The sequence below is a fragment of the Apostichopus japonicus genome, chromosome 20, assembly GCF_037975245.1.
Source record: "Apostichopus japonicus isolate 1M-3 chromosome 20, ASM3797524v1, whole genome shotgun sequence".
NCBI lineage: Eukaryota > Metazoa > Echinodermata > Holothuroidea > Aspidochirotida > Stichopodidae > Apostichopus > Apostichopus japonicus.
This window is the reverse complement of record NC_092580.1, coordinates 18,905,738-18,922,970: the sequence shown is the minus strand read 5'-3', so window position 1 is coordinate 18,922,970 and position 17,233 is coordinate 18,905,738. Positions and strand designations below refer to the sequence as shown.

Here is a 17,233-nt window from a genome sequence, read left to right as displayed (position 1 = left end):
AGCATTTCCTGTATTAACTTGTGATTTACAAACTGAACAAGCCCTATGACAGACCGACATTTACTGGCAATGCTCCTAAAAGGTTACCTCTTTTATGGGCAATTTATTTGCGAGTTCTGGAGGGAGAGAAGACGCTCAGCATAATTCAGAACGAAGATAAACACTCAGCCTTCTTGAACTGGGTTCAAGAAAACATGTACAAGTAAGAACGGAACGAATGGTCGACCAAAGCTTTGCGTGCCCAGCATTCAATTTCTGTCTTACGGGGTCCCTGATTGGTATTAAAGCAGTATACTGGCCTTTTATTCTTAAAACCAAAATAAGTTACATTATTTCTCAATTTTTTAAATATTTTCTTCATATTGACTCTGCTTTTTCACTAGTTATCAGAAATTTATGGAGTAAAAAGGCCTCAATCACAGATATGGTATATCAAAACAAACGTGAAGTATATATATATTATTACAATTTACAGAATAAATAACAAAGAGTCAAGCAAACAAGTTGCTGAAGTTAGTAGCCAACATAGGAAATATTTCCATCTACCTGTCCCTCCCACCTCCCACCTCCCACATTGCTCTGAGTATACACAAATCCAAGTATTCATCCGCAAGTCGCTTATACTAATGGGCAATTCGAGTTTTTTATTTTCAATCAGATTTTAGTCAATAATTTTTCCACTACAAGTTCATGCACATTGCACCTGTTTCTTTCTTTTTATGTTTTGGCTTTTTCTCCTTCTTTTTGGGCGGGGGGGGGGGGGTTGAGTTTTCCCCCAAAAATTGTTTAAGACACTAGATTTTTTATTCCAATAATGCTCATTACCATTAAGTATATCATGATAGACTCCCACTTCACTGTGTCACCTTTTTAAGATACATTAAAGACAAAATAATGTATGAAGCAAAAAGTAATCAAACTTCAGGTGATTTTTCTCTGTAATGTCATCGCAAATATGATCTCTATCAAACCTAACCTGATTGTCTTTTTCTTTGTTGAGTTTGGGAAATTAAAATTCGTCGCAAATGTATCTTTCAAATCTACTGTAGCTAGGTCAGTGATCAATGTTAGCATTTGTTCCTCCTACTAAAAGCAATTAAGCACTACTTACTTTGAATTTGAAATTGAGAAAAGTAAATAAGAAGAAGAAACACTGCACTACTTAGTTTATCTGGGGTAATAATGTTTGGAAATGTTTATATCTCATACTGCATTATAATAAACTACGAATGTTTCAAATCGAAGTTCTATTCAAAGATAAGACGGGTTCAAACATTCAAGTAAAAGATCACTTTCCGATTATCATTCATTTTTATAAACAATGTTCCTCTGTTCATGACTGTGTAGATTTATAACATGAGGAGGACGAAGCGATTCATCAGGTAAGAGGCACAAAATAGCTCAGGTAGACTAAAATTTGAATTTCTTGACTGTCTTTATGAACACACTGAAGAAAGTACAGCCAAATATATCTACACTACAGATAAGGAAGAGATGACCTACACACACCTAGATTAACTTACTCTTTTACATTAGATGAAACCGACTTGGGAGGAAAAAATCCATAGCAATCAATACTCAGTCGAATATCTGGCTTGATTTTGCCAACTGACCACTTTAGATGACATGAAGAGAGAAGCTTAGGCGAGGTATGGCTGTACAAGGACACGGCGCAAAACAGGAACTAACTTGACACTATAAAGGTGCAAAACAATAAATAGATAACGCACATCTAATAAATGTTTGCTCAATGAAATACTGGCTGTCAGATCTACGTAAATGTATTGAACGACATGAAAAACGGAGATATATTTCACGACGAAAGTTAAATGTGGCAGGATGAAAACAAAACTTGAGTACCTAGATGCTAGTTTTACTGTGGGTAGGAATAAAAGTGCACAATGACAGAAACATTTTGCAACTTGTATTAAACCTTCTACTATTGTATAATGTACGGTATGCACTAAAGCTGCATGCATTTCGCATTGAGTAACTTGCAACAAATATTGTGATCATTATTCTCCACCATTAGAAGAAGGATAACCTAGTACGTACCTGAACACAAATGTAATCCAGCCAAATTTCTTCAAATAATGATTTTTTTTTTTTTTTTAAGTGTCTGCTCAGTCCAGCAAAATGACACCATGCAGAAGCAATGAGCTCAAATAGGCAAACTGACTTCAAAAAATGCATATGACAAAATAAAATTATAAAATGAATTTGTGGGACACATTTTTTATATTTATTGTACTAAATGAAAAATAATACACTAAGTAGGAGAAGCCAAAGGTTTTTCTTTGCATAGATCTCCTAGATATGTTGAAGGGTACATCCCATTAGTGTGTGCAAATTTTACACAACGTGTCTATAGGTCAAGTTACAAACCAACTCAAATTACAGCTTTAAACAAGGCAACCAACCAACTTTAACGTCACAAACATGTGATAGGGATACTAATGACAAACAACTTCACAAAACGTAATGTAAAGTGATACACTTCTCTCTCTCTGCTGGAAGTTCCCTTTATAAGCAAGACTGAACACTTGAACCAGTCTAAGGATAACATCAAAGGGTCATATAGGTATACGGTTAATTAAATTCACTATTAATTACCTTTTTCTTTAAATGTATGTTTCTAATAGCAGTACTTTAGTGATTGCAATTTATTCTGTTACTGAAATGAAGTGATTTTTTTTTTGTGTTAGCCTTATTTTTTAATTAGCTAAATAGTATACTGAAAGTGATTTTTCTTGAAATAACATCGGGCCACAATTGGAAGCTTCACTGTCTGTAAAAGGGGTATAACCAGTATCACATAGCTAATGAATGCCATGACAGCCCAGGCTACTGGTTTAGACATTTTGATATCTTGTCAAAACAGCAAGCCTAGGTTTTCCTTACATTTTGGCAGAATGTTTTCAACATTGGAGACCTTAGCAGCATATGTTATGAAATGACATTGTACTTTGGTTATAACCTATACACATGGCTCTCTGAGGTTTTAACTAAAAGAAATCAAGAGAAAAATGCAATCTCAATCTAAATTTACTTGATTAATATCTAACTTGCCACAAAGAAAAGCCTCTTGGTACAATACATCAACACAATTCTAGCAGCACACACCATGCAGTTCCATTCATCACAGATGAAATCACTCCACGGTTTGTCTTTCCTTTGCACAAACATTAAAACTTCTATCATTACAAGAGGAGACCATATTGAAATAGACTGAAAGATTCCGGCGTGGCTGACAATGAATATTCATTATATATATACCGGATGGATCATGTTACAATTAACAGTTCTGAGACATCACAGTGGTCAGACAACATCCTCTGATATGTGCTCTATGCATCATCATCATTCTGTGGAAGAACAATTATCGTTTTGAATTACTGCGGAAGCATGAGTCTCTCCGAAAATTGGTATCCTTTTCAAGAACGCAGAGGTTTGCAGGCATGAAGGGCACACATATATATTATTCTCATGCCAGGGAATGAATGTTGCAAGTATTACAAAAGATCCAAAATTGAAGGACAATGAAGGTACATGGGACAGAATTACAGTAATTGTGCACAAAACGGAATAAATAAAATATGAAAAATACATCTAGCATTTCAGTAGATCTATGCTCTAATTTGAGTTTTGTTATGTAACAACAAAAGAAATTTATAAGGAAGAATTTAATATGTATGATGTTTTCACACATGTATGTTCATGTTAAGAAATCAAACATCTACCAAATGTCACTATGTATTTAACCATATGGGCAATTCCATGATGGAGGGGACATGGCCTAAAAATAAGAAGTGTCAGTTTTCAACTGGCTATCAGTCCAATGTTGTAGTATACATATCTAAGTTTGTGGAATAGGTAAGCAATTTTTCTCCAACACTCAAATTTTGAATACATGGCTCAATTAATCAAGGAGGATGAGAGCTCAAAATAATCCTGAAAGTTCATCATACATTCCATTCCATCCTATATGATACTCATCAGATAGTATTTAGTAGTTTTATTATATGTTATGATAGATACTCCTGTTGACTGTGTTATGACAGAAAAACATTTCAAAATTTCTTCATGACAACTTCAGAACGGACATTTTTCAGGCTTCAATCACTGATGTAACGTGAGTAACCGAAAAGACAACTTTTTCTCTATGTGACATTTCTGTAACAAGTGGAAATCTGATAACCATAATTTCGTTAGTACTCATAGTCCCAAGTGTGGAAACAAGATCACTAATGAGGAGAGACCCATCATGTGTGAGTGATAGATCACTGAAATCTGTAACGTGAGTAACCAATGTGTAACGTGAGTAACCAATGTGTAACGTGAGTAACCAAGCTAACACACTGAGACAATGCAGGAAATGCCTATTATTGTCTTGTAAATAATTGCTCAATAAGAGAGGGCAGTGGGGGTTAGGGCTAGGGATAGTACAACACCTGGAGAGTACTCTGCCATCACCCATGAAGAAGATTCAGTAAGAAGCTCGGAGGGTGGCCACTAGATGACAAGTTGCCTCCTCCTGCATATTTCAACCTGGAGCGCAAAGGGCTGGATCCACTTCCTTCAATTCTACCAAGGCCCTGATCCAAATAGACTTCTCTGAGAACTACACATGTGTATCTCAAGATGAAATCCAGAGTGCCCACTGGAACCAATGACAGGTGAGCCTGTTCACAGTAGCAGTGTGGCACTCCGGTTCCCTCCATTTCAGTGCTGTTGCATCAGACAGCCTGGTCCACTCCAAGGATACAGTTGTGGCATATGTGGACAAAGTCCTTGATGGCCTACCCCAAGCTTTGAAGTCTGTATCTGTCTGGTCGGATGGTCCGGCTTCACAATTTAAGAACAGATTCCTCGCTGCTGCTATTATCCTTCAAGAAAAGCACAATCTTGAGATTCTGTGGATGGGATTGGTGGAGCAGTGAAGCGTCGTGCATGGAGCTAAGTCAAATCTCGGAAGGCATTACCAATGCAAAAAAGCAACGTAGCAGCAACCACTGGGATGCCTAAGGTGGACACCCATACTGATGCCGCAAGCTGAAATTGAGGCGAGAAATAGCGAACTCGGTCTGAAATCTGTATTTGAGAATGCCAAGCAAATCGTTGGAATGGCCAGTCACTTGCAGGTACAGAACAAGGATGTCATCTCCTTCACCATTACAGATGATGGCAACAGCTCTGCTGAAAGGAACACCCCCCTCGGGAGATGGGGGAGGCCACAGAAAAATGCAACCTGCTCAGGGAGTGGCAATGCTGGTATAGAACTCGACCGGTATAGACTGGTATGCCGTTGAATACGAAGCGGTATTGTACCCCCCTTGTAATAGAAGCAAAGGGGGACCAGAACGACGTACAAGTGTCAGTGATGCAGCCAGCTGGGCCCAATTAAAAATGGCTAAACCCAAGGCACAAGATAGTCTATCTCAGGGAGAAACTCATCACCAAACTTGATGCACCAACCTTGGCCAATAACCGTGGGCACTTCAAATTTTCTGTCGCCTTTTGAAGACTGAACGAATCAGCTCTCTTCCAAAGCCGCTTCCAAGCGTTACTCAATGTTCAATTGATATGTTAACAATTTCCTATTGGTTCATGGTTTTTGTTCAGTTGGCCTGTTACTTCCCCAGAGAGATTTAGTTCCCTTAGTATTATATTCTGGGTAAATTCAAGTTTACACACTGCTAGTCCTCAAATAAAACTTAGTTACAATGTTTAGAATTTGTTGCCGATTTGTGAAGATATGATTCCTGCATTATCTCAAAAAGACATGGTATATCTCATTTAGATTGTGATATTATTGAATTACACTGGAGAAGATGTTCAAAATGTCAATTCCACTGATATATATGGGTGTTTCCTAGCAGCAAGTTCCTCACAGACTCTGATTCGCTATGTATTGTATAGGTGGACAAACTGTAACGTGAGTAACCGTAACGTGAGTAACCGGTGAATGCCTCATTTTCACCAAGACAGGAAACCAGATGTGATTTTGATTGTGTTCAGTATTTTTATCATCACCTAAGGTCCAAAAAACATGTATCCATTTTCTTTAAATATATCCAGTATGAGGACACTTTTTGAGTGAAGTTAATTTTTGGCGTCGGGGTGATTTTCAAATGTAACGTGAGTAACCGACACTTTCATGTACCTATCTCCTACAAGAAACAAGATAATCAAATTGTGTTTTCGCCAATGTTGAGGTAAATTAGTTACCCTATCAATGCATAGAGAGCAGTCATTCAAATTAATGATTGGTGGAGCTATCAAACCATTTGTGAGCGAAAGTCTTCAAAAATGTAACGTGAGTAACCGTGGAATTGCCCATATGTATATTAGAAAAAACATTGGGCTGTATGTATCTACACAGTAGGTCAAATTTAATCTTTCCCATTATAACTTTAGGACTCTACACCATCCAGTAATTAAATTAGTTTGGCACTCTTTACTTCCAACGTTAGATGAAACTTACCTGGCATGAACATATCCTATTATCTTTTTCCTTCAATTTTGCTCCCTAACTTTTGTATTTTTTTTTCTTTTTCTTTGGTATAAAACTCAAAGAATTTGAAATCATATCTAGATATGGTAAAAAACTTCTATCATTTGAAAAAGGATATTTCCACTCGACTATCTTTATACACAGCCGCCGAAACGGGTTATCCAATTTAAGGCAGAAAAGGGCACGTGGTGGTCTGATGTTTCCGATAGGCTGCTTCTTCTGATTTCTCTTTTTATTCATGCTTGTCGAAGTGGAGGTAGTGGCCTCTAGAGCTGCTTTCCATGCATTGCTAAGAGGTTTTTTTGCTTCCTTTGATTCGCTATCATCAGTTTTTGGGACAGCAGTAAACGGACTGGAATTGGGGATGTTACCCGTGAAGTAAGTACCAGCACTAGCCGTTGGTGACACATTATTCGATAAGCCTATTAAGAACAAAAACAAAGAAAGAAAGGGTTTGGTAAATTTCGTATACAAATATATACTGTCAAGTACCATGATCATGAAAATTTAAAAAACTATAGAAGGCAAGATAATTTACATCAAATTAGTGTCATATAGTGTGGCATACAATTCCTGTTGGATAATAACATTCAATAAAAACATTGGGAATTAAGCATCATACAATAGTATCCATGTGTGAACCAGGACTAATCACATAGGCCTAGTGTTCCCTGAAAAAAAAGTTTGATTTGCCCACTCATTGATTCAGTGATACAATTAGTAAATTAAGAAACATAAGTTAACATTTCATGGCAACTAGACTGCCATCAGACACATGCCAGCTGTTTACACACGTCACTGAAGTAGGCCATATTAGTCTGTGTTTTTTAATTTTTTTATTGATGGGATGCCATTGACTTTGAGAGCCTGGTGTTGTAATTTAAGACATGCCAAAGGAGGTTAATTTTGCCTTCTAGACCCCTACCGTGGGGGTTACAAATAGCTGAAGGTATTAAATCACTTCTTTAAGCAGCTGCGTAACACAAAATGCATGAGTAACAGTTACAAGAATATATATTTCAACTCGTTACCACAGAAGTGAACTGTACTTTGACAGTTTGTCCAACCAGCTATAGATCTATCCACAGTTTGCCACGGTATGTCATTCTCAGTACACGGCTACATCACGGGCTATACTTCTGCCGGTTATCCTAAATCATGAGCTAACACCGATGACATAAGAACAGCTTGAAAGATTTCACTGTAAGACATATTCATTGGCTTATAACCAGCACCCATATCTCCTGCTTATAGAACAGTGACATTACTGTCTTTCACAGTTTATACTGTTTAATAAGTATATACAGGAATGGCATTTCCAATTTAACGATGGGACTATAGCAATAAAATAACCAGACCTCAAAAACTTATGTTGGTATATTTAAATTGTTAACATAAAAATTCTGCCCCTAATGATGGTTGACACTGAATACTGTGAAGATGTCGAGGGAGGGTGGGGAACGGGGAGAAATGGGGATAAGGAATATCTTACATCAACAAGACAGTCACATGATTTGAAGCCTTTCTGACACTTTAATGATTACACAAGTACAACAAGTTAGCAAAAATTTGGATCATAAATTGCATGTACATAAAATCACTCTTTTTTACAAATAGAGGGATACTCATGAAAAGTATGTACCTTATACTTGTTGCAAATCATGTATTGTTGAGTTTTCAGCTCTTTATGGTATGGTTTCGTTTGAAATAAATTGAACTTTGAACTGCACCAAACATTATAGCTTTCTGGTATATAAGATGGATCTCTCTTCTATCAGAATGTAATATGTGAAGTACAGGTATGATCTGATCTGTTGTGTTCTACTTTTTAATTATTAAAAGAGAACATGCATTATAAGTATTTACAATTTTTTTCCTCTCTAATACCCTCCACTCCAATGACCTTTACCCTCATACAAACACCCATAGATCATATTTGTGATAAATATGCTACATTTGTTGACCCTCAAATGAGCACTGACTGAATTCCATCAAAAACAATTAATGCTAAAATATATAGGCCCTATATATGGTGCATGGCCACCAACAGCTGCCTGATACTATCACCAAATATGCTAGAAATAATAGTCACTCTCGTCCAAACTTGATCCATTTGCAATTTACTACAATCCAGCTCAAAGGTGTTATTCCTTTTGAATGCGACAACAACTTGATCGATTGAACCGTCCTCCATGGCTATCGGTGATTTACAGTTCAAAGATTCAGAACCTCATCCATGGCAGGTACTTTTGAAAACCTTCAGCAACTTTGTGGGACAATTACTGATGGCCTCTTTAAGCAAGTAATCAAAACTTTATAGACAAAGTTCAGAATTGAATGGAATAAGTAAAATTCTTAGTTGTCAACCATCAGTTGGTGAAACTGTGATCTTATTTTTGAGTAAAATGCCCTGAAGTATGTTTTTCATGACATCGCCAGACAAATGCAGAAACCTGCTTTTTCAATAAATCCTTTCTTGCCTTTACAGAATGACAAATCTGTTTACAAGGACAAAATAAATCAGAAAACTAGATCAACACCTATATTTATACTATAACTTAATAAAGTACTATACAAGTGACTACTTCAGAAACCCATATTTCCCCACATTCTCATACACAATTGTAGTTTATGTTAACTGTACTGTAAGTATAAAAGCTTACCATGTAGGGTAACAATCTTTAAGTATAGGAACAGGATTAACAGCATATATACAATGAATGACTAGTCCTATACTACACAAGATTTAGAGTAACTTCCCTACTGAATTTTTGAAATCCTTATAGCTTCATATTGAAATAATTCTCTCAACTGTGATCATACTGCTAAGCTATTACATGTACATAAAACAAAATAGAAGGGCAAACACCATGGTTACAGATTTTCATTATTTTCTTGTTCAGCAATATGCCCTAAGGAATGGCCAGTTCATTAATATTCTGTTAGCTCTTTCAACTTTCATAAATATCTTTATCCATCAACTCAATTTATTCAAAGACAGTAGCCCGCTCTAAACTTTGGCACAAACCATACATATCAATTTTGCAATGAAAACAACTATTTCTTGTCTTATTTTGGGGGTCTGAACCAACAATGAAAGTCACTGCAAGAGAACAATTCAAAATTCACTTTATACAAACATGTTACAGATATGGATCAATTGAACTGAAAATACAGAAATGCATGTATGCAGTTGGAGCATTAACTTTTTTTTCCGTCCCTTTTTTTTCAATATTATACCATTATGGCTTAGACCAAGGAAGTGATTTTATGGCTTCATGATCTAATGCAAACCAACTTCTAATCAGTTTGATCTTCCTGTTAAGTTACACAAGAAGCATTCTATGGGACAATCTTGTAGTCCTAAAAGTGTGAGTAAATGCATTAACCATGGTTAAGGAGGCCCAATGCTGACTTTGATAGCTGCATTCAAACTGGTAAGTAAATATCAAGTAGGGAATATCTGATAGTAACTGAATGCCCGCCCCTCTTGCTTTTACGCGTAAACATGGCTTAAAAGCAATTAATAAACCTGTAAATCTGTGTGGTAGGCACATGTATACAGTACTTCATGTTTTGAAACTTTTCTTGGTATGTGGGCTTACATGAATATTTTAAACAAACAAAATTCCCCATTAAATCAAATTAACAAAGCAGTGATATGCAAAGAATATGTTGAATCTGACAAATTTAAACCTATTTTTTATGGGTTTTTTTCTTATTTAGTTTTCACTTTCCTTCCTTTTTACGAAATTCATGGGATATATAAGCCATATCAAAGGTAATATAGTTAATGATGTTAAGAGGTATAACATAATTACTCAGGGACAATTCTCCATGCTTAAATTTTCTAATTTACCCATATGTTCTTCAAATCTTTATCAAACATTACCTCAAACAATGAAGCAACCTCCATGATCTGTATATTCCACAATGAACGTTATTCTTGCACATTAATTCTTTAAATATGAGATATTCAAATGCTCACTTTATACTTCATTCATTTTAAAGTAACATAAATATATGGAGATCAACATCCCTGGGGTAAGAGCAATGTATAATTAAACATTTCCAAGTAAGATCCACAGAAACAGTCCACTTTAAATATATATGTAATAATTATACATCAGTAGAAATCTTGATGTCTTTACTTAATCCCATAGCTCCCTGAAACCCCACGAACTCAGCCTGACATCATCAATATGATATAAAACAGTGGCTACTGCCCAATCAATTGCATGCGACAAGATAATGTCAAAAACCCATTAACCACCATATACCAACACAAGGTAATTGTCACACCAAATGCATAATGCATTCTCACCATTCAAAGGTACGAAAGAGGGAGAGAGAGATAGTGAGAGAGAGCAAGTTAAAATGCCATTCAAGCAGTTAATGTCTATATGCACATTTCACTACCGGGAATGCTCAGTTGGGTATAGCAGAACGTTACTGGTCCGAACAGATATATCCTATGATGGAGTCGATGGTAATGGACTAAAAAAAAAGACAGCTTTTTTCTTTTCCAAGCACTGCATAAGAAAATATTCATTTTCTATCAAAATTGCACCATTTACAAACTACTTAAAACTATTGATTTTTGACACGTCACATATGGCTGGTTTCCTGAAACACTTGATGAAGACATACATCATTGCGAAGCAAGACCGCTTGTTTGTAAAACTAATTGGATTCAAAAGCTATATATGTAAACAGTGTATAGGCTCATCTGCTTGAAAGAAGCACAGCACAGAAGTTATCTGGTAATGGAACAGAACAATTTTAGCTGCGAAGGATGTGCTAGTGAAATCATCATTGCTTTTTATTGATTTCTCTCAAACACTATTTTCAAAGTTGTTCAGGTGGTCAATGTGAAACATCATACAATAGTACAGTAGTAAACACCACAATGAGTTCTCGTTATTACGGTACGTACGTACAGTAGCCGATTAACTTGTTACACTCACAGTACTGTATGCATGTAGTGGTAAATCAGCATTGTGAGTTGATTGAGTGAATGTGCAGTAAATATTAATACATGTTGAGTTAAATACTGTAATTTACATGCATAGTCATATATATATATCTGAATGACATGACATGGACGTTTAGTTCACAAAATTAATGAACTTATTAGTTAATTCTTAATGTTAAGAGCAGAGGAAGGTTAAACTCATAAAGACAGTTCTGTACTTCCACCAGGGTTTAAAGTTGGGTCATTTGTGCTGCTAGTATGGCAAGCCGTTTTAACATTTACCTCTCTATTCTACTTAAGTAGAATTAATTCCACTTAAGTAGAATACAATTAAGCTTAAGTGAAATGAATTGCACTTAAGTAGAAGTAAAGTGCTATTCTACTTAAGCAAAATGGCTTTTCAATTTCACTTAAGCTAAATTGCATTTTACTTAAGTGAAATAGAATTACGCTTAAGTGAAATGTGATTGGTCAATGTATTTCACTTAAGTAAAATGCAATTTAGCTTAAGTAAAATGTGATTGGTCAATCAGTATATGCTACTCATTGCGTCACTGTACTTGCCGCGAAGTCCGACTCTGTATACTATTTTAGGTACCTCACCACGTGTTCATCCGCTCAATAGGTTTACCATTGTCAGAAAAGAGGTAAAAGTACCTAACGTAAAGCTTCCTTAAGCATGTTATCATTTACTGTCATCGTTTTTTCTGCCTTTATATGAAAGGGCATAATTTTAAGTACAGATGGTGTGAAAATAGGGAGGATCGAAGGTGATATAAACGCTTTCTAGTCACTTCGCCCAACAACCATTTCGCCCAACTGCCATTTCGCCCAACCAGCCTGGTCATTTCGCCCAACCGTGTTGGTCATTTCGCCCAACCAGCATGGTCAGTTCGCCCAACCATGTTGGTCATTTCGCCCAACCAGCCTGGTCATTTCGCCCAACCGTGTTGGTCATTTCGCCCAACCAGCATGGTCAGTTCGCCCAACCGTGTTGGTCATTTCGCCCAACCGTGTTAGTCATTTCGCCCAACCTTATTATTACTAATATTCAGTCAGAATAATATTACTTTTTCCATTCCACCAGTTCAATTTGATTTATTTTGGGTAAGGTTACTTCGTAATAGGTAAATAAAGTGAGGTCCGCTCGATATCGATCGGAGTCTGAGCAGTTATTTCAGGCATAATGGGAGGATTACACTACTTTAGGCGTTTACGCATACAATGGAAGTCATATTATTATAAAAACACAGGGGAATCGGTCTTCATAAAAACCTATCAAACCTAACCCCTTATGAAACACTGATCCATCCTACTGACTAACAATTCCCGAACGTTTCCGTATTAAATTGAAAAAAAAATATATATATAAAACACGTCCGTAATATTTAATTACTATATTTAATCAATGTAACCACTTTATCAATGTAACCACATATGTAATCACATATGTAATCAATTTAACCACGACTTCAAGTTTCCTTAATACTCGGTTCGTACCTCGTAACGTTAACAATTCCCGAACGTTTACTATATCAAACCTATCAAACCTAACCCTAAAACACTGATCCATCCTCAAGATTCCTTAATATTCGGTTCGTATCCTGTAACGTTAACAATTCCCGAACGTTTCCTTTTGAAATATCATATTTAAACAAGGTTGGGCGAAATGACCAGACTGGTTGGGCGAAATGACCAGGCTGGTTGGGCGAAATGACCAGGCTGGTTGGGCGAAATGACCAGGCTGGTTGGGCGAAATGGTAAGGTTGGGCGAAATGACAGTTGGGCGAAATGGTTGTTGGGCGAAGTGTCCTGCTTCCATATAAACCATTTAAAAAATCTTTGGTTAAATGTTGATATTACTCCGAACGAGCATATGGAAGGGTTCAGTGTGATAAACTTGCTCCTCTTCTAGCTCATAATCTAAACGGTCATGATAAGGAAGTTTGCGAGTGCCATGATAGGCCACTAGAACACAGCTATCATGTGGTGGGTAGGATATACCAGATGAAAACTTCTATCTATGCTTTGGCAGGTCTTGAAAGTGATGAGTTTAGTGTGTAGGTCAATGGAACAATTAATTGTGATGCGAGACCTATAGAGTTACGTTCAAGACGTACTAGTTACATAACCATTTGCTGCCATTCCCCCATTCTGCGATACTTATCCAGCTTTCGTTGTGTATATACACGAACATAACACCATACTTAGCAAATGAAGCAAAGCTTTGTTTATCACTGAGTCTGAACGTTAGACATTTTGTAAATGCAGCCAGCCAATAAATCGTTGCAAACTGTTGCTGATGCAGTTGGAAAAGCACTTTTGAGGGCAAGGGAACGACTACAACACGACATACCACCAATCAGTGGTACTAGTAGTAGAAGTATCACAAGGCATGGTACCATGCATGTAAACATTGCCCCAAGACCAACCACTTCTCCGCACGAGGTAAATGTTATAACGGCTTGCCATATCCTTCAATTCCACTTAAGCTAAATTGTATTTTACTTAAGTAGAATTGAATTTTACTTAAGTAAAATGCAATTGTATTCTACTTAAGTAAAATACAATTCTACTTAAGTAGAATACAATTTAGCTTAAGTTAAATTCAATTTCACTTAAGCTTAATTGTATTCTACTTAAGTAAAATACAATTTTACTTAAGTAAAATGCATTTAGCTTAAGTGAAAAAGAATGACACTTTTACTTAAGCTAAATTAAATTTTACTTAAGTAGAATTGTATTTTACTTAAGTAGAATACAATTAAGCTTAAGTGAAATTGAATTTAACTTAAGCTTAAAAGAAAGTGGTAATTTTACTTAAGTGGAATACAATTAAACTTAAGTAAAATGCAATTCTACTTAAGTGGAATTCATTTTACTTAAGCTTAATGTATTCTACTTAAGTGCAATTCATTTCACTTAAGCTTAATTGTATTCTACTTAAGTGGAATTAATTCTACTTAAGTAGAATAGAGAGGTAAATGTTAAAACGGCTTGCCATATGCTAGAACCAGATTATATGATCTAGACAGTTTTGCTTCAAATAAGTTTAAGTTTTATAGTTCTTGTGACATATTTATGATATTTTACACAGATCAGTTTGTACTAGAGCCAGCTGCTGACCTAATTTAAGCTTTTAAACATTTCACAATATACAGAGCTACTGTACCATGGTTGTAATATGACTAAAGATACAACCTTTAGACTTTAAGACAGTTTGGGTGGTACCTAGAGTATAATTTAATTTAGGACCAATCATGATTACAATTGTTAAGGGATCATGTATCACTGAGTTGTGTATATATTGCATTAAAAATGCAAATAGCAAAGCAAAGTAGTATTGCAACAGTGTGCACATGTTTCCTGCACTCCTCTTAGCTAACAACTATCATGCTGGTAAGGATCATTTATCTACCATGTATCATGCTGTGGGAAAAGCTGCACTTGGCTTGGCCTTGCCACAAACTGATGGTTTCGTTGAGTATGTACTTAAAAACTGAAATCTGTTAGTTTGGTCCACCAAAATTTGCACCCAGGAATGATTAAATTATTGCAAAAGGTTACCAATCAAAAAATAAAACATTATCATTAAAAAATTTATTTCATTTAGATTTAATGATCAGAAACTACAGACTATAGTCACATCACAGCTGTTTCTCTTAGATAGATTGAGGTGTATCCAATGATGCGTAGATGATACATGAATTGGTCAGAGTACAAACATGACACAAAGTAACAACATAATTCAAAATGTGCTGGCACCTTTATAGGGATATTCTTGCAGCTGACCGTGATTGATTTATCAAAATGTTGGAAAGTTTCTGCATATATCTCTAGGTCAAAACCCCATCCTCATAGCATGTTTATAGCATAGATTTTTCAAAAGTAGGTGGTATTTTCTGAATGCATCTGACAACAGGAACAATATTTTTGTTTTACTTTATAATACTGAACCCACATATTCGCAGCAGAAAATAATATTTCTACAACACAATTGCATTTTGATGAAATTCTAAACACAGTAAACCTTGACAGCTTAATCAACATTCGAAATGTATCCAAATTTCAAGGAAAAGTCAACAATGAGATTATAAGAGCAAAGTAAGCTGTTGAAGAACATTTGCCTTATAACATCACAGACCACCTACTTTGATCTATTTTAGGGAAGAATCGAGAATTAAACCTGTCAAAATAAGTTCCACTAACTCAACCATATATCTTGAACTAGGGACAAGCTATTGAGCTGGAATTTTCAATTAGCATTGTGGATTTTTTTTTACGTTTCTATGTCAGTGTTTCATCGTCACAATAAAATGAGACTAATTGTGCTTGAGTACATGGTATTTAAAATGAACACCATACATCATAACATGAATATGCATGCATGGTTTTATTTGTAACAATAACTTTATTCAATTGTTCTGACACAGTGACACTGAAAATCAAAGAACCCTATGTACATTTAATCAGAAACATTAAAGAAAAAAGTTTGCATGAAAATTTCATCAAATCTAATTACATTAACAATTTCATATTAATGGTTTGTTCAATGTGCAAAGCCTACAGAACACAGTAGAGCAGCTTTAAGATGTAAAATGTCAACTTTGCAATCCCTAATTGGATAAATTTGCACCTGTAGGTCAATACTTGTAGTTTTGTTCTGCCTGTTTCTCATAAATTATGTGTGCTTCAGCAGTGGGGAGCACTGCATATTAAGTTACAAAGAATGGTCTTGAACCATTTGAATTAAATTCAAGCACACTGTGCCTGGTTATTGTTTGGAGCATGATGAAGTTTTAATAGCATAATACAACACTACCAAGGCAGACCAAGAAATGCATGATCCACCTTTATAAGAATTAAGTAGGTAACTTAGCAAGTATCCTGCAGAAACTGACTCCCCCAAAACATACACATACAAGTATATAATAGACTTTCAGCATTGTGTTGTCCTCTGGCATAGATCTAATCTTTGGAAGTTCTTCTTTATTGCATTTTACTTTGTGAACCAACATTTGCTTACTCACTAAATTTGTAAGGAATTTTCATACAGATATACTCTTATAATACCTTCCTATGAATGTCTTCTATATTATAAAACTCAATGTAATTGAAAGTTACATCATTTTGAGCTAACGGTTCATTTTCTTGACTGAAAGTATTTCGCTACATGCTGTAAATTGTAAAAATGTGCACATCATTTTTTCTACTGTACATGTAGGCCCATATACCATGACATGCAAAATCCAACCTTCTTTTAATATTTTGTACCAGCCCCCTCACCAATCTCGGAAAATGCACTAGCCCATGTCTTCTACCACCAACTTTGTACAGAAAAAAACTTCTGACTTGGTGTTATAATTGCTGAATCTCCACTGAAATCTACCATTAAAGTTCTATACAATCGAATCACTACAGTACATGGATAATTAATGCAACATTGGGCAAATCATGGTACAAGAAAAAGTGGTAGAGCATGGACACTGTTATGAATTCCACATACTATGAATTAATTGGGGAAAGGAACACAAGAAAGTAGACAAGAGAGGTAGTCTTTTAAAAATGAATCTAATCAGTGTCTCTTGGTAAAAACAAACAACTTAACTTAAATACATTACGTACCAGTACTTTACATTAACTTAGTGCGCGGAGGTACCGGTTGGCCGGCTGCTGCCGGGCTCCTTGTCAGGGTGTCACGATTGCAACATTGAAGGAAATATACAGTGGGCTCTGGCCTTGCA

General features: G+C 35.8%; 1 protein-coding gene across 8 annotated transcripts in view; it reads right to left on the bottom strand.

Moving 5' to 3' along the window:
* The window catches only part of LOC139962086 (voltage-dependent L-type calcium channel subunit alpha-1D-like), a 226,109-nt gene that overhangs the window by 156,560 nt on the left and 52,316 nt on the right, over positions 1-17,233 (bottom strand). For all 8 annotated transcript variants that reach the window (XM_071961947.1, XM_071961945.1, XM_071961949.1 and 5 more), the window contains exon 2: positions 6,633-6,936. In XM_071961947.1, the coding sequence (XP_071818048.1) occupies positions 6,633-6,754 (122 nt within the window). In that variant the 5' untranslated portion in view covers positions 6,755-6,936. The remainder of the gene's footprint in view (positions 1-6,632; positions 6,937-17,233) is intronic.